Below are 19145 nucleotides of genomic sequence, written 5' to 3' on the forward strand. Positions count from 1 at the left end.
ACAGCGATAATTTTTAACGCCCTGCTTGATATTATGCCCCGTAGTTACTTACACAAATTACTTCATATTGGCACCCTGAGACAGTGTTGCATAATACAATACTTTACCCGGGTTTCAATTACATATATGGGTTACTCCGGTCATATTTACCATATGTTACACATAGGGCACAGGCTGTAGCAAGCTTGCTTCGTATGCAGAAGAGGGGCGGCACATGCAAGGACAGCACATGCTTTCAATTCCATAGGTGTGGAATGTGCAGCAATAATGCAAGCATCTCAGACATGTGTAACACATTTGGCACTGGCTGTAGAAAGCTTCCTTCACATACAGAAGGGGCGGCACATGCAAGGACAGCCTACGCTTCCATAGATTTGGAATGTGCAGCAATAATGCAAGCCTCTCAGATATATGTAACACATATGACTCATAATAAACACTAAACCTAATCATTTTTCGGTCTTGGCTAGATAGTGCATGCTCTGTTTCTTCGAGTCATGTTGTTACAATGAATGGGCTACAGCCGCCTGTTGGTTACCATTTATCTGCTTCAAAGTTAATCTTGTATCCTTTTTTCCTGTTTGTCCATGGCATGCATGCCTTATGCCTCTTCTTGTGTTTGGCCCTCCACCTAGAGCATGGACAAAGTACTTGTGTCCATCCACTGCTCCAGTTTTTGGAGCTACTTTTCAATTTGTCGTTAAGCAACTCCATATGCGAGCTCGTGTTTTCATTGCTTACTTCCATTCCCACCCGCCCACAATTCATGCCTGTAAATATTTTTCCCACAATGTTTTTATTAAGGTCGAGGTCCTCTCATCCCTATCAAATCATGAAAAAAGCTTCCTAGAGACTCGTATGCATGTTCTGATAAACTATTCTTAGATGCTCATTGGACATTATGCAAATACAGAACGCTAACCACACGGTAAAAAGTGGAACAAGTACATTCATATAACAAAGACGTATGATAATACACGGCTAATACTGTATACTAGGCTAAAAAGTCTTTTGAAAGGCATATATGTGAATATTTTTCAAATGGCTTGGAGCACTGTGATGTGTTGAGAGGGTTTAACTGGAAACAGCAACACAAAGGAGAATACTGAGGCATATTTAAAAGGGTATAGCGCCACAGGAACGTCACTTTTACTGACGGTCCTGTGGCGCAATGTCCTGCTCCATATTTATAAAGTGGTGTTAAGCCACTTTTTGTGGCTTAAAGCTGCTTTTACGATGTTCCTGTGATGATAGGGGCTTTGCCATATTAACAAGGCAGTGTTGAGCCACTTAACGTAGCTTAAAGCTGCCTTGTAAAGAAGGCTCCCTTTCACACTATACTTTGAGGACCTCCCGCAGAATGTGATGAGGGGACCCTGAGTCTCCCATATCTCACTGGGACCCTATGAGTATTCCATATCTCACCGGGCTCTTGGGCTGAATGGTGGCTGTCAAAAGGATTTGGGGGGCCCTGAAGCAAAGGGGTCTCCATGCACTGCAGGGGCCACAGGGGCCGTTGTTATGCCCCTGCCATGCAGTCCACCATACCTTCTTTCATATTGCTGAGACAACATTTCACTTTACCCACCACTGTGGCCTTTACAATGAGGTAATAGTACAAGTCTATATGGAATTGGTTTTGTATGTTGATAGGTACAAATGAAGGGTCAGAAGCACTACTGTCCCATCTCTCTGCTCCTCTTCCCCACCAAAGTACCTAAAAAACACAACAACCCCCAACTCACTGAAAGCCTGGAGAACAACCATCTTCTGGACATCTCCCAATCCGAACACCATACCAACCACAGCACTGAAACTGCCCTAATCGCTGCCACCAACGACATCAGAACCCTGCTCTACTGAGGAAAGACAGCAACCCTGATCTTCCTTGACCACTCTGCAGTGCTCAACCCTGTGTCCCACCACACTCTTATCAAAAGACTTCACCACATCAGAATCCAAGGAGAAACCCTCAAGTGGATCACCTCCTTCCTCACTGGAAGAAACCAGAGTGTACAGCTACTGCCGTTCACCTGGGAATCCAAGAACATCATCTGCAGCGTTCCCCAAGGCTCATCCCTCAGCCCCACTCTGTTTAACACCTAAATGAACCCCTTGGCCCACATAGTCAAAGCCCAGGGATTAAACATCATATCCTATGCAGACGACACCCCACTCATCCTTTAGCTCTCAGAGACCCCACCACCAAGAGAGCAAACTTCCACAGGTGTATGATGAGCGTTGCTGACTGGATGAAAGACAGCTACCTGAAACTCAACACAGACATGATGGAAGTGCTGGTCTTCGGCAACAACACCCCCCTGTGAAATGAATCCCGGTGGCCCTTGGAACTAGGACCCTCTTCCACTCCAACAGACCATGCTTGTAATCTTGCATCATCCTGGACAGCAGAGTCACCATGATAACCCAGATCAACGCAGGCCCATCCGCTGGCTTCTTCACTTTTTGCATTCTATGGAAAATCTTCAAATGTTTCCCTATCAACACCAGACTCACTTCACTCAAGCCCTAGTCGCCATTTGCCTTGGCTACAGAAACACACTCTACAGATGAATCACCACTAACCTCCTGAAGAGACTGCAAACCATACAGAACTCTGTGGCTAGACTCATCCTTAACCTCCCATAATGAGCCCACATCACCCCTCACCTCTAGAAACTCCACTGGCTCCCTATACAGAAGAGATGTCTATTCAAGATGCTGATCCACAACTAAAATGCCCAGATGAACCAAGGACCAGCCTACATCAACCACCGCCTAAACTTCCACCAACCCTCCAGACACCCCTCCCTTGTGCATACCCCCCCACATCCGCTGAAGCAACAGTGGAGGAAGCTCTTCCTTCTACCGCACGACAAAATCTAGGTACGACCCAACCTGCACCTCCGCCTCTCTCCTGGAATTACGAAAGACACCCAAGACTTGGCTGTTCACCGGAACCCACCTAAGCAGCAATAACCTCAGCGCCTGTATACACTCATGAGGGATTAGCTGCGCTTTATAAATCCTGCTTGATTGATTGAACGAGAGAGTAACCAGTGGGCATCATGGAGCTCTTGGCTGGCGGGGGTCGGTGGTTTGTGTGGCATGGCATTTTACTTGTCGTGGAACAAAATTAGAGGACTTTAAAAACTAAGTAAAGTATGGGAATATAAGTATTAGGTATCTGACTCATTTTTTGTAAGTGCATGTATATTACTATACTTTTCAGATAAGCCATCATGTTAACATCAAAATAATCAGATGAATTGAAATTTAAAAGAAATTACTGGATTTTGATATTTTTTGATAGGGAGACCCATACAGTGCCAAAGCTCTGCATCATTATTATGTAGTTTGAGAGCAAAAAAATCATTTAATTACAATGACGAATAAACCTTAAAAAATGTAAATGTGTTAAACAAAGTGTTACTCTTCAGACAATCATACTGCAAAAGGATAGGCATCAACTTTAAAACTAAGATCAAAAACTGGGTTGAAACAAATTAGTATCTATGTTTCCTACAGTTTTTAATAGATACTGTGACATAAATACTGTAACAAACAGCAATACACCTTGGGTTTGCAAGACATTTGAAGGATCTGAAGCAAAGTGCTTAACCTATAATACTTAAATGGATGATTTAAATAGGATTGGCCTAAAATATTCTAAATTATTTAATACAGAATAATCTGCAGATGCTTTATGCTTGACCAAATATTTAGTATGTTAAGCACTTAATACTGGTATCTGTCGTGGCTTGCAAGTAATGGCTTTGAATCCCTGAAATTTGATCTCAGCCTTTCATCCTTAGGCATGAACCTTTCAAAGGTACCTGCTCATTGATAAATATGTCAAGTTCATAATGGTTTGGTGTGCCACTGGCAATGAAATCCAGGAATGTACTGTTATTTTCATCTTGTAGGCTTGATGGAACTGTCATATATAAAGGAAAGACTCCTACTAGATTTAGGAGTACTCTTGGGGTCCTGATAACCTCCTCTCATTCCCATGCAGTTTTCTGAATCTTCTTCACTGGTCACAGCGCGCGCTTTACTAGTTAAAATGGGATTATCTTCTTAAAACACATTTCCAATTTTTCGGTTCAGTTCCTTGTGTTTTCAGATGTCCCCTATAAACTGGTAATGGCCAACAGGGCAGCCATTATGAGTGGGACAACATATGTGGCTTCACGAAGGCCACCATTTGGCCTGGCTGCATTGCAGAGGTTCCCTCGACAGCAGGAGCCTGTTTCGTTGCGATCCACATACTGGCCGACCACCCAGAACCGGTTAGAGCACAGCGTGTTGGAGCATTTCTTTATGAAGTAGGATAGGGTGACGTTGTGTTGTGTACCTACAAAAATGGAGCAGAAAGAAAAGTAGTTTTAATAATGATCTGTGTCAGAAAATTATATATCCAACATGCTTCCATAAAGTATCCTTGGGTACGAGCTGGGAAGTCCGTCCCTTTCCAGAGAGCTATTGGCACCTCGAAATATACCCCAAGATCAATAAAGCTTGGAAACAGTATGAAACTACTTCCTAATGTCTGTATTTTTCAAGCACACATACCTTTTGCTATATATCCATTTATAACTTTGTTTGTGAAGTGCTAATCTGGGATCCAGCTGTACATTCTTGGATCAGTGAAAGGGAGAAAACAAAGGTATAACAAGCATTGGCAAAGCTAATAGATCTTTCCTACGCTAGAGAGTTTTTGGCTTTGCCAATGTCTTTTGGACATGTTGCAGAGCAGCGCGGCGGCTGTGCAGCATGGCTAAAAGTTAGATAAAAGTATTACGATGCAATCAGCAATAGCAGCATCATAGTGCTTTTTCCCTTATGGCGGATGAAGGGGCAACACAGGTAAAGGGAAGGTGGAAGCGGGTAATGAGGAAGCAACACAGACAATGGAGGAGGGAAGAAGAAAAAATAGTAGAAGCAACACAGACAAGAAGAAAGGAGGAAAAAAGAAGCAGCAACATGTACATCGAGGATGAAGAAAAAAGAAGAATCATGGACAACGAGGACGAGGAAAGAAAAACAAGAGCGAGCAGTAGGTGGACAGCAATTAAGATTAAGCAACAAGCACTTGGTGCTTGCTTCAGCTGAAAGAACAGGAAGTGAAGTTGACACATGCTGGCCAGTTAGCAGGCAGCATAGAAGAGTGACAATGAAGACAACAAATAGTAAGCAACGGGCAGCCTTTAATACCCCTCGTAGCGAAAGCACATACACTGTCAGCAGGCGAGACTGCAACACTGTCCATCTGGGCAGTCAGAAATGCAAGATGTCTACATAGCAAAAGGTCCACAGACCAAATCACCACAAGCACTGCGGGCTCATATTGCTCCCCTCTGATCGGTCAGGGTCATTCAATGCACTATATAGGGGGTATACAGCCTATCATGGAACTGCTCCAAAGCTTAATTTTGGACAACTCAAATGCACGTACCCTCAGTAAGAGCCTTTTGTCATTGCATCTGACTTCACTCACCTCAACACCAAGAAGTCCTTTCAGAGAACTTTGTATGTAATAATTAAAATGTTGGGCGAGTAGCCGATGGGCATGAGACCTAAATGGAGTGAACACAAAACGAAAGCTTGCATAGCACAGAGAGGATATTAAAATACCGATAATAAAACAATGATAGTGCTAACTACCATGTTTTACGTTGATGGTATAATGCTGTCTTCATCAATAGCTAATATATCCTGTGTAGTCTTTTTTAAAATGCAAGACCTGTTGATGTTACATATTCCAGAGTGTTTACTGCATTGAAGTATTTTCATTTGCCATCTGTTCCAAGGACATTGAGAATACAGGCGTTTGGGAATGCGTGCTAAAGGTACTGCGTAGTGAAAACATCGTTGTAAACGATGTTTACCGGTGCCAAGCTACCAGAGTGTGAGCACAGGTTAATTTATGGTGTATATCTGACTTAACCTAACTAGGACTGTGGTTCCTGCTTGGACAGGGTGCAAACCTCTGCCAACCAGAAACCCAATTACTAACAAGATATAAAAGGTTGTCGACCAGAAGACGCCAAATTGAAACATAAAAAGTGCAAAACGGATAACTTTGCTTGAAAGGGAAACAAAAGAATCATTACGTTGAACAGCTTCGAGAATGCAGAGCAGGAAATGGCTGCCATCCTGTGGTTATTTTTGGTATTACTCTTCAAAATGAGGTTGCTTATATAGTAACATACAAAAATTGTACACCAACAAAAATTGACACAAATATATTTTCTGTACGCAGGACAACAGCAATACAAACTTTAGTTTGCGCAACATCGAGAAACTGTACCAGATGGTCTTCAACTATTCAGATTTTTTAAGCAGGCAAGGATAGTGGGAGAGGGGAAGCATAGCTGCCAAGGTTTCAGAGTGCTGTGTGTGACATTTTCATAATTTCAGTGAAATTATGAGTGACATTTGAAAGACTTTGAGTGACACTTTCTTACGAGCCAAATCAAGCAGTGAAGAGAAGATAAAATATATAAATATCAAAAACTACACCCGTCTGAGCAACAAGAAACTCTAAGACGTTAACTGCTGCAAAGTAACAGACATTGAAAGGCACTAACCTAATGCCCTCATAATCTGAAGTGGCATTTGAGTTTTCCGTGAAACTGACTAGTGATTGCTTGCCTATGATGCAATTAGAGGAAGACTCCAAACAGTAGAAAGCTGTCATGTAGAGATGGGCTGAAAAATGTGAATTAAGTACTCACGTAGTTTGAGAGGTGAAGTCAAAGTTGGCAGCACGTAACTGCACAGTCAGCGGTACCAAGTCCTCGACGCTCCAGTATGCAACTCAGTAGCTTAAGTCTGAATGAGGACGTATTTAGTTTATTATTTAGAAATAATGAGGGCTGCTACAATAATTTGGCGGGGAGTAAATAAACAGCTGAGCAACAGGTAAGGCGACAGCCCGGGTCAGTGCGAGGTGCCTGCAGCAGCACTGTGAACGGCGCCATGATTCAAATTGCGGCGCCACCAGCAAAACGGCCAGCACAGGGCACCTTCCTCAAAACTCCGCGCTCCAGCAGCAGGATGTGACGTCCGCCGTGGCGCTGCAAAGTACTAGCACAACCTGACTGGGCCCAGCATTCTAGTCGTTGGATCATGACGTCAGGCGTCAGAGCCGTGCCACGGGTGAATGTTCACAATAATAAATTGTGGTACATTTGAAGCACTAGTGAAGCTGAGTGAGGTGAGGCTGCTATTACTCGAGACCTCATTGCGCACGAAGTCCACGACACTTTGTGCTTTCAGAGTCACAGTAGATATGCGTGACAATGCATTTTAGTGCGGTAATGCGGATTACCACACTGAAATGCATTTGTGTCACGCCTAATGCGTGGCACTTGACAGGACTGGGGAAGAAATAGTATCTCAATCATGACCGGAGCAGCGAAAGGGCACTTATTAGCTTGAATCAATCTGTGCTTGGTCTGTGCAACACAGAAAGGATCACAAGTCACGTTTGGCCAGGATTAGGCAATTAAGGAGGCTGCAAAGAAGAGGCATACTGAAACCAACAAATGGTAAGCTATGTAAACAATAGTGTCTCGCAAGCAAGAAGCATGTGCTTGTGCATGCGCTCACAGACTCAACCCTAAAAAGGAAATATTTTGGTCTAGTGGCTCAATATTTTGGTCTAGTGGCTCAGTGGTCAAATGCATCCACCCCATGATCAGACATTAAACTCCTAGTGGGACTACTGAGCCTATCATCTTTTTGTGGTTGATAAAATGAATGGCAGTGCGTTGGATAAAAATGAAACATCTGTTATTTGTCAATAGCATAAAAAGACTTCAATGTGGGCAAAAATTGCACTTTTTAATAACAAGTTACTCGCCTTTTGTAACGCCAATTCTGGTGGATACTCTTATCTAACAGCAGATTCTCACTTTGCGAATATCCCAGGCACCAGACTGGATCGGGAAACTTGAAAAGCAACGCTTGAGCACACTGTGCAACTCCGCACTGACTTTCTTCCACTCTGGAAGTGAAGAATGGAGCCAAATTTAAGTACCACCCATGTGCACTGTTAGTTTCCTTCAGAAGCTTGTTCATGTCCTTTGAAGAAGAACTCATCAGCAAATTGGAAGTACCAGTGTACAGATTACTATGTTGGGACCTTTTCAAAATGAAAAGGAAACCATTCGACAGAACAGGGAGGTCCGAAGTAGGTGAGAATCTGTGGTTAGATAGAGTATCCACGAGAGGGTGTGACCAAAGGTAAGTAACTTGTTCTTCTGATGGATGCTTCCAATCAGAGATTCCTTATCTTGTGAATAAATACCAAGGGCCCCACATTAGTGGGTCTGTGGAATGGCTCAGATTAAAAAGTCCTGCAGAACATAATGGTAAAATTCACTTTCCAAAGTACTTGACTGTTTGAGCCAATAGTGCTTTGTAAATGTGTGCACTAATGTTCACTTAGTAGCCTGACAGATATCCAGGACCGGTATCCCATGTGCCTACGCAGTGGTAGCAGTCTTAGCTCAGGGGGAGTGAGCCCTCAGTCCTTGTGGAAGCTGCTTCTTAGCCAAAGGATAGTGGATTTTAATACATAATACAGACTATCCATCTTTAGATGGTCCACTTCTGCACCACCTTGCCCTTCGTTGTTCGGGAGAACCACACAAACAGCTGATCTTTCACCCAATATACCTTCCTCTCTCGGGGTCCAAGAGGTGAAGTCTCTCCTCTTCTTTTAAGGGATGAGGCGGAGCAAAGAAGGTAGGAAGAGCGATAGCATGTCTGACATGTAAAGATATCACTACCTTCAGCAGGAATGCAGCACGAGTTGCTAACTCCTGCTGCATGTCATTGCTACCAGATAGACGTTTTCACAGTCAGTAGGCATAATGTACAACTGTGCATTGGCTCAAAGTGGTAAACATTAGGACATGTGTTGCAAAATGCATCACAACAGGTGATTTGAACAGGAACAGCTGGTGCATAAAACATAAAATGGCAGAGAGGGCTGGCAAGTAACCTCTAAGAGAGTCCACTGCAAGGTCTTATAGGCCAAAGATATGCTAAACAACATGACAACTAGCAGTTTGGCCTACAATGCGTCTGTGTGGTGGGTGCTGCTGGAAGGCACAAACTTATCCCAGCACATGGTTTACACTGATTTTGTAGAAGGGTGGCTGGCTGCCAGGAGCCCCTCAATGACTTTGAAAGGAGATCAAAGGTGGCTAACTGCAAGACCCGGCCCTGCTTTTGCAACAAAACATCTTCCTGAAGTAGCAGCCTGATCAGATGACAAATGCTCAGGCCTAGCAGTTATGGGTTCCAAATCTTCCTGGCCAATCTAAATCCACTAAGATGACTTGGACCCAGTCATCTCTGATCTTGTTAAGAACTCAGAACAGGCGAGATAACAGGAAAGGAATACAGATGCCCCGTGCTACACTCTAGGTAGAATGCGTCTCAGAGAGAGAGCCATCTTGGGAACTCAAATGTGCAAAATTGTTGACACTGCATGTTTTTAGTAGTGGTGAAGAGCTCAAACCATGGCTTTCCCCACTGCTAGACAATACCCTGGGTCATAACTAGGTGTAGCTGCCATTCACTATCCGCAAGGCGTCACTGGCTGAGTTAGTTCACCCTGGCATTCGAAGATCCCTTCAGGGGGTTAACCTGAGGGAGATGCCCTGATAGACCAGGCAGTTACAGAGGTGCATAACTGCCTGTCACAAGACAAAGGACCTCTCCCTGCTCTGCTTGTTGTTCAGTACCACATGGCAGTGGTGTAGTATGTGAGAACTTGCACCAGTCTCCCTCTGATGATTGTCAGAAAAGCCTTCAGCCCTAAACGAATTGCCCACAACTCCAGCAAACTTATGTGGAAGTAGGTCCCCGCAAAAGACCAAAGTTCTCTGATCTCCACCTCTCCTAGATGGCCTTCCTAACTCATTAGTGACACATCTGTCACCTTGTTAACTTTGGGTTGGAATGGGAGAGGGTCTGCCGCTGGTCTAATTGCGGTCAAGCAGCCATCCCTGCAGATATGTTCATGTCTCCTCCGAAAATCTGAATGGAATCAAACAGGGTCTCATGGTGCTAAGCCCACTGAGACTTCAGATCCCCTTGTAGTGCTCACATGTTCCATCTGGCATGGTCGGTAAGCAGGATGCAGGAGACTAGTAGATTATGAAGGCTTTGAGCCATTGTCACAGAGCCCCAGGAAGGAGGCTGAAACTTGGCCATCCTGGTATGAATGTCCTAGACTCTATAATTTGGAGAGAAAGCCCACAAGCACAGCTGGCTCTGATGAAGAAAAGCCCCTGCAAAAGAGTCAGGCGTGACTTTGGCAGGTTGATTGAGAACCCCAATGATATCAGGTGGTTCACCGTCATCTGAAGGTGCCTGGACATCCCCCAAGAAGACTGGATCACATTAAGTTATGACTCCATAGCATCACACTTGTCCTAATAGCCACTCCGACACAATCAGTTGTGTCTAGGCATGATCTGATGTCAAACTGAGCCAAGTCCTGGCCATCCTGAATGGTGTGAGCCAAAGATTCCAGTAAGTCTCCTGCACCCACTGTAAGATCTCACCAACTATGTCCCTGAGTGCATAGATGTAGTGACCCAATAGGCAGTTGGAATTGACCAACAGCATGGCAAGGGTGGCTGATAAAAACATCCTTGCACCAAATGTTTCCCCATATTTAGATACTGAAAAGTTATTAAGAATTCACCTTGTCCCATCAGAGGTTGGATGATGATTTAACAAATCAGGGTAGCATAGGGCTGGTCTATGGTGACATATGACTTGGATATATACAGGGTAAGCTTAAAGTTATACACGGTAAGGTAATCCTGCAGGCCCTTTATGGTGCAGAGGTTTTGGCTTGGGATAGGTGGGTATCATGTGAAGGTTTAGAAAGTAATTCTCTGAAATTGCACCTTGAACTCCCCAAGAATGCCATGATTCAGGCACGAAAGGAGGGTGTTGAGAAGTGTAGCCTGCAGTGATCTGGCAGACTGCAGAGCCTTGCACTTCTATTTTTCTCCTAAAGATGGGGCGTCTGGTGATAAATTGTTGGAGCAAATCTTACCAGAAATATTGTTAATTTATGCCGATAAAAATAATCCTGTGATAATGATGGTGAAGCTTTTGGGGGTCCCAGAGATGCGCACCAAAGGAGGGGCAGTAGCCTGGACCAACCAGATAAAGAGTACACTCAGGCAAAGTGCTCTATCTTAAAACCAAGAGCTCAGTTATTCCCTATTTAAAGTCTCTGGAGAGCACGGATCTATTCCCTTACCTCTGTAGCATTCCAGAAAAGTGCCTACAGAATGAAGTCCTGTGTTTGAGGGTGGGAACTGACACTGGGTGACGTATCAAGGAATTAAAAATAGAAGTTGCTAAGTAAAATGGACAGTGCCCCTGTAGGCGAACTGTGACATTTTCAGTCAGGCATTTACTGAAAGATTATGCATTCTTCATGGAGGAAAGGGAAAAGTTACTCAGACTTGTAGTTAAACAATATGGAATCCGTACGAGGGAAATGGGTCTGGATTAGATACTTGACCTTAGGTTCCAAGATGTAGCTAGTGCCATGGGCCAGTATTTGTGTAAAATCTTAAATACACCAGTGATATTACTGCTATTTAGAATGTTAATATTAGGGGGCCCATTAGGATGGCGGGCAGATTTCCCCCACCAGGCTGGCGGTAGCCATCGCCAGCCTGGCGGGAGAAATCCGCGCGCCATCCGCACCTAAATTCCCGACCGCCATATTAGGATGGCGGGGGGACCGCGTCGGACAGAAAGACCGTCCGCTGCTTTTCCGCCCCGGTCGCCTAGCAACTGGGGCGGAAAAGGTTTAATATGGTGGCGGTGTCTAATAGACACCGCCAGCCATATTATGATGGGCTTGTGTAGATGCCTTCACGCGGCGGCGATGCCGCCACAGAAAGGCATGCGGTATTCACTCTGGCAGCCCCCTGCGGGCCCCCAGAGTGAAGGAGAGGTGGGGGCTGCACACGGGGGGGGGGTACCAGTGGTACCCCCTTTCATTTGCATAAACAAAGCGGCAGGCACCGCCCGCCACAATGCTATAAATGCAGGATGTGCCCGCCACTGTGGCGGGCACATCCTAATACCCCCCACGGGATCCCCGCCCTAATGGCAGGCGGTCCCGAATTCCGGCAGGATGGCAGGCCGACAAAGTCCGCCCTCATCCTAATGAGCCCCATGGTGTCATGGGTGTTGTGTTACGTAGTAAGGAAATGTTAAGTGTAATGAGAGGATCTCCAAATAGGAATATATTGAAGTATATCTCAAACTGAAGCATAATTAAGAGTGGTCATTGAAGTTGCTATAAGCTGCCATGCACTATGCACTTTGTAAATGCTGATTGAAGTAATATGAATTGTTTGTCATTGGCTAAATTCTTATTATGTTTTTAAAGTGTTGTGAATATATGTGAGATCTTGGGCTGTGAACTGTATTGAGTCATGGTATGTCGAAATCTTAATGTTTTAATGCTTGTAATTGTATACATTTTAAGTATGTGTGGTTGAAAGATATGATTATGAATTGTTGTTTAAGGCTTTGTAAATGAATTGCCTATTTTATGAATTGTGTATATATTCCTATAGGAATTTATTTCTTGAAAAAAAGGATTTTGCCTTGATTTGACTTGGAGATTGACTGGAGGGTTAGAACATTCAAAGTGCTCAGGAGTGCATCAGCGAGGGCCTTGTGGAAGGGCCGAAGAGTTTTGGTTAGTGCCTGTCTAGGCTGAAAGACCTTAGTAAAAATATTGTTTTTTTTACCTCTGTACTAGGGAGATGAAGGTCAAGGACTACTGCAACTCTCCATGTGCTAATGACAGCCGCAAAGGATGTACTTTCCTCAGTTGCTGGTCCGAGAGGGAAAACCAACCCAGTATCACGTGAGTTATCTAATCCAGTGGCATCTTGCAGGCCTATATACTAGTTGTCCTCAAAATAGGTTGGTGCAAACTCTTCACCATCATCCCCATTGTCATATCCATTTAGCTCAAGCCAAAATGTTGATGCAGCATCTGTGCGTGACTGCGGAGCAATGGTATAGAGTCAGAACGTTTCCCTATTGGCTGCTCTGCATGGGGTTTGGGTCAGCCTCATTCGAAGTCAACACATATTAGTCTCAGAGTCTGATACCACAAAAGGCTGTTGATCATCCTATGGTGGCATTGATTTGGGCATCAAGGAACCAGTGAAGATTTTGTTGCTCGGTATAAGTTACCATTGATGCCAGTGGAGAACCCAAAGCTGGTTCAAGGGGCACAGATTATGCCAAGAATGTAACCCAATTTCAGGCCCCTGAGGATCTTTGGGGCCTCAAGGCATATGCGTGGTTAAGGCAATGCACTGTCTAGTTGTAGAGCTGATGGGCGGGCACAGAAAAGAGAAGGTAGAAGGATTGGGAGAGGACGCAGTGAGGTAAGTGGGGCTGCACTGGGTATTGAGGGTGTGGGGGATAGTTTTTCAGAGTGGGGTGTAATTTGTTGGGCTCCGAAGGAGGTTGGGTAGTTTATAGGACAGAGGCAGTCTGAAAGCTCAGGGCAGGGGGGCTGGGTAGGGGTACTTTAGAGGTGTAGGAAACAGTTTTTAGGGCTCAGGTGGGGAGGGGGAAAAGGGACAGTTTTAAGGGTGGGGCAGTTTTAGGCCTCAGGGAAGTGGGCTGGGTCGGTGTACTTTAGGGATAAAGGGGAGGACAGTTTTTAGAGCTCTGGGCGGGGGAGGCTAAGGTTGGGGTCGTTTTTGTCGCATGGGAATAAATTGTAGGGTGCAGAGCAGGGGGGGAAGGGACAGTTTACAGGGTAGGGGACAGGGGTATGATCTTTAGCATGCATGTCTCTTTGTCCATCATGTCTTTACCATGAAATCAGGTAGTGAAGGCATGCATGGTTGAGACCGCATGGTACAGCTATGCATTGTTCAGCCAGGCGTTGTACCATCATACAACTGTGAGACGATATTGCTGTGTGCAATATTCTGATACAGAACAGTTTTGTGTGCCCATTTTATATAAATGTATAAAGTATGTGTTGTCTGTTGGTACAACCATAGTCAAACAGCAGAAAAGTGCTACACAGAGTCAAAGGAGAACCTACAGCCAGTGAGTAGAGAGGTAGTTTCTAGGAGCCGATTAACCTATATAAGTCGCAAACACCTTCTTTTGGTGCAAGTCATGGCTTGACTGTGTGGGGGGTCCCAGAGGGCATAGGCCCTAGTTAGTGCCATTTAAAATCCTTGTATTGCCCTGTTAGCTTTTCAGTAGCACAGAAAATCCATACACTGCACAGAAATCTGTACCAATCTGAAGACGCCTGCAGACCCTGTGAAATCCTATGTGCAAAAAAAAAATCCGCTCATGAAGCTGCACATTCTAAAGGCACGTCTAGATTGGGTCCACTTCAAACGTTCCTGAATCATTTCTAAAACAATGGTTGTGATTTTGAGATGCTCCAGACTTGGTTTTGAATCTGACCCTCAGTGTTTCCATGTGTCACTGCAGTTCACCTCCCTGAGGAAACAGAAATTTTATGTGGTCAGTGTGTCCCCCCACTCGCACCCTATCCACGTACCTATGCCCCATGTATGTCCATGTTATCATGTAATTCCCTTCCCGTGCCTGTCATAATAATGCCCCTGCATTTCCGTCTAATGTCAGCATGTCAGTTATTAGGCCTTCCATGAATGAAACGTTAATTCTGCACTAAGGCCTACGTTGCCAATGCATTTACATGGTACACGTTTAAATATCGAGAAGCACACGTTTTTGTGGCCCAGCCGAGATAGGCCCTGAATTCAGGCTCCAAGCCTCTTCTGTCTCTGAAAGCTGCAGTTTAGGTATGCATCCCTGGCCTCTCCCTATCTCCCTGCTCAGTCGAGAGGTGCCCGGCCTGGTATGCCTGCCAAGACGGTATTTTGCCTACAGTTATCTGCTCAGCCTCCGCAAAAACATATTCCAGTCTAGTGAAAGAGGTAAACATTTTCCGCCTGCAGAGCATAGGGCCTAGCCTTCCTGTCTCTCCGCAAGTGATTTACCGAACCCGTTGCCATAATAGGCCCATGGCCCCCACGCAATGCACGAAGAAATATATGCACACACTAGCATTTAGTGATGAACGGTGTGAGAAGTTGGCCTGATATGTAGTGTTTCCAATTCTGGAACCACTTGGTATCAGTCCAAACAAACCCCAAAGATGTCTGGTTGTAAGTCAACCTTGTTAGACAAGCTATCCTAGTGGTAGCATGGACTAAGCAGCCTTAAAGGCTTAACTTAAGAGGTCGTGTTAAGCGAGCTGTTTTACCACATACAATCCTGTAATCAAATGAAAGGACACCACACAAGTATATATTATAAAAATATATGTATTTATTTCTAAATTACTCCCCAGTACTCTTTATGAGGAAAGGGGCACAAGCGTTAAATCAAAAGCACAGTAAAACATATAAAGTTGCACAATTATGGATGAGGGCGGGTGGCCACTCAGACCATATACTAAAAAAGTGGTATAAGTAACACTTCTCGAACAGTGGTTAGGCCTAGGGCCTAGAGATTCGCTGGGAGCAGTCAGGACTAGCAATGCTGAAGTCGAGAGTAGCCCACAGGAGACGGGTGCAGCACGGAAAGTGCGGCTCGCACCAATGCAATGTCAATGGTGCGTAAAAGTTAGATAAAGTGAATTAAAAGATACTTCCGCTGAACCTAGAGGAACAAAACTTTAGACACAGACCCTAGAGGTGTGTACCAGTGTGGGAACACCGGCGTTGCAATGTTACCTCACCCACAGGCCGTGGGTGCACAGGGTCGAAGTGGCGTCGGGTTTTGACACGCAGGCTCTTGGTGCTTGAAGCTGTTGCAGCTGCAGGCGATGTGAAGCAGAAGTGTCCGGTGCGATCCAAGGGTGGATCGAAGTAGAAAAGTACCTGAAAGCAGAGGGGACAGAGTCTGGGTCACTCAGCAGTGACCAGGGTGGAACCAGGACGGAACCAGGCAATGTCGGGTGCAATCAGGTGGTTGTCGATAGGCTTCTCTCCGCTGTCACGTGGGCTCTGGGGCATCTGCGACGTCCAGGAGCGGGTCACGATCTGTCCCACGTAGGCTCTCGCCATCAGCACCGTCGGCTTCAAGATTGCAGCAAACAGCACTTGGCAAAAGCAATCCACGCGGAACCGGGAGATTGCTTATCACTCAAACCAGGAGGGTCAGAGTGGGGGCTCCTTTTCACAGGAGCTGGTGCAGATCTGGAGCAACCAGAAAAGCAAGTCGTATTTCGGTTTTCGTCGGCACAGGGGCCACAAGCCAGCTGGCAAGTGACCGGGCCAACGCATCGAGCCGCCACAAGCAGAAGGGCCCCACGCAGCACTCGTCGAGTGTTGAGGGGGTAGCTTTGGTGCAAGTGTAGCTCGGGGTGGGGGCTTCTCAAACCCCGGTGCACAGCTTCGAGGATCACTCGTGGGCTGCACGGTCAGCATCTCGTGGCCTTTTCAAGATGGCGTGCCCCACGCTTCCGGTCGCCTCCACTGGTGTCAGCTCTGCAGGGACTGTGGATCGGGCTGGGAGAAGGCAGGCAAGCTTGATCTCGTCGATCTCTGTCGCTCAAATTCGGGCGGGAACTGCAACAAAGCAAGGGTCGAGGTCTGGATGGTGCCTGTTTGCACAGGGTGGTCACTCCTTGACCACAAGGGAGATTCTTCAGTCTTCTGCGTTGAGTAGAAAGTCGAAGGGTCCAGAATTCGTTTCTTATGTTTCTTCAGGATGATCTGAGTTGCATTGGCACTGCTCCCACTCTTATTCGAATCTGGTGGGCTGGACATCCTGCTAGGTCCTCTCCTATGGGTGGGACCCAGGAAGGGGGTGGTTACACCCCTTTCCTTTGATCCAGGCCGCGCTGGGACAGGGACTGGGAGGCCCCAGAACCGGTTTGGCCGGATTATGCAAGGGGCAGCCTTGTGCTCCCCAGGCAGTGTCTGGTTTCTTTGAAACCTCCCTACTACAATCCACTATCTCCTGTCTGGGGTGGTTTGACACCGCCCTGCGACAGGAAACTCTTTGTCCAGGCCACCATATGCTGAGTTTCAGTCAGCAGCAGGAGGCCAGACCCGTGTCTGTGGCAGAGGCATCCATTTTGTGGATCTGAGGCTCATTTTAAATCAACCGCGTTTCAGTAAAGTAACATGTCTTCTCCCTCTAGAAGGGTGGAATGCTACCCCCGTCGCCAGAACTGGCGAGGGGGTAGTATTCCAATTTGTATGACACCTTACACGACATGTTTTGATAAAGCCAAACCAAAGTTGCTATATAACCGCGAGGATTATAAGGCGCTTAAGAGTATATGGTATGGCATTATCCCGGATCAGCTTAGGGAGTTGTTCCCGACAGCTGCAGACAGGCTCAGCTCATGCCAGAGCTCCATCTCACATAAAACCACGCACTCTGCCTGCAGGATTGATGAGGCCTTCCATAGGAGTGGCTTACAGGCTATATATGTGTCCAGATATAGGTTTAGATATAGGTATACTATATCTAAGCAAGGGGTGATTACACCCACTTGCCCCAGCTGAGTGATCAGCCAGTTGTGTCAATTTAAGAACCAGCCAGGGGTGGCAAAAGCTATGCTTCAGCCCCTGGTAGGCCTTGGTGGCACCTATGCCCTGAGCACCTATAGTGCATGGTACAGGGGCTGACAAGGAGTCCATTTCCAATTGTGGTATGTACCTATAGCACATGTATTATAAATTTAGAGAGAGAACAGCAGGCTGGGGGTCTGATTAGCAGGCCCACAGCCTCAGTAAGTCGAAAACCAGTGAAGCAAAAAGCAAAAATTGGGGTGACCATAGGATAGCAGACCCTACTCTCCTACACAACCCCCCCCCCCCCAAACGCAGGGACATTAAACTTAACCTTGACCAGATAAGTCTTCATGTTCTAAGTGGAAGTACCTGGAGAGACCATCTGCATTACCATGGTCAGTCCCTGGGCGGTGCTCCACTGTAAAGTCCATCCCCTGTAGAGAAATGGACCACCTGAGCAGTTTGGGATTTTCACCCTTCATCTGATTTAGCCACAAGAGGGGCTTATGGTCTGTCTGAATTAGGAAGTGAGTACCAAACAAGTATGGCCTCAACTTCTTCAGGGCCCAAACCACAGCAAAGGCCTCCCTCTCAATAGCTGACCAACGTTTCTCCCTGGGGGTCAGCCTTCTGCTAATAAAAGCAATGGGCTGGTCTTGACCATCTTGATTAAGTTGTGAAAGCACAGCTCCCACCCCCAACTCAGAAGCATCTGTCTGTACAATGAACTGTTTGGAGTAGTCAGGACTCTTCAGGATAGGTGCAGAGCACATGGCCTTCTTCAGGTCATCAAATGCCTTTTGACAGCTAACTGTCCACTGAACCTTTTTGGGCATCTTCTTGGATGTCAAGTCATTCAATGGTGTCACAATGGACCCATAGTTCTTTACAAATTTTCTGTAATACCCAGTCAGGCCCAAGAAGGCTCTGACTTGTGTCTGGGTAGTTGGAGGAGCCCAGTCCTGTATGGTCTGGATCTTGCTCTCCAGTGGTTGAACTTGACCCCCACCTACTAGGTGGCCCAAGTACACAACCTTGCTCTGCCCTATCTGGCACTTAGTAGCCTTGATAGTCAGGCCTGCCTTTTGCAAGGCCTCCAGAACCTTCTTCAGGTGGATCAGGTGATCCTCCCAGGTGGAGCTAAAGACAGCAATATCATCTAGATATGCTGCACAAAAGTCATCCAACCCAGCAAGGACTTGATTCACCAACCTTTGGAAGGTGGCAGGTGCATTCTTCAAACCAAAGGGCATTACCACAAATTGATAATGTCCACTAGGGGTAGAGAATGCTGTTTTGGCTTTTGACTCTTCAGCTAGTCTGATTTGCCAGTAGCCAGCTGTCAAATCAAATGTGCTCAGAAACTTGGCAGAAGCCAATTTATCAATGAGCTCATCTGCTCTTGGAATGGGATGAGCATCTGTCCTAGTGACAGCATTGAGACCTCTGTAGTCCACACAAAACCTCATTTCTCTCTTCCCATCTTTGGTATGAGGTTTTGGCACAAGGACCACTGGGCTAGCCCATGGGCTC

The 19145-nt window shown here is 45.9% G+C and overlaps 1 protein-coding gene across 1 annotated transcript in view; it reads right to left on the reverse strand.

The window, feature by feature from the left end:
• Positions 1-428: 428 nt before the first annotated feature.
• The window catches only part of LOC147701049 (ly6/PLAUR domain-containing protein 3-like), a 179958-nt gene continuing 161241 nt past the window's right edge, over positions 429-19145 (reverse strand). Inside the window, exon 5 of the mRNA XM_086929845.1 lies at positions 429-4357. Within this exon, the coding sequence (XP_086785971.1) occupies positions 4134-4357 (224 nt within the window). The 3' untranslated portion in view covers positions 429-4133. The remainder of the gene's footprint in view (positions 4358-19145) is intronic.

Source organism: Lissotriton vulgaris, chromosome 7, assembly GCF_964263255.1.
Source record: "Lissotriton vulgaris chromosome 7, aLisVul1.2, whole genome shotgun sequence".
Classification (NCBI taxonomy): Eukaryota; Metazoa; Chordata; class Amphibia; order Caudata; family Salamandridae; genus Lissotriton; species Lissotriton vulgaris.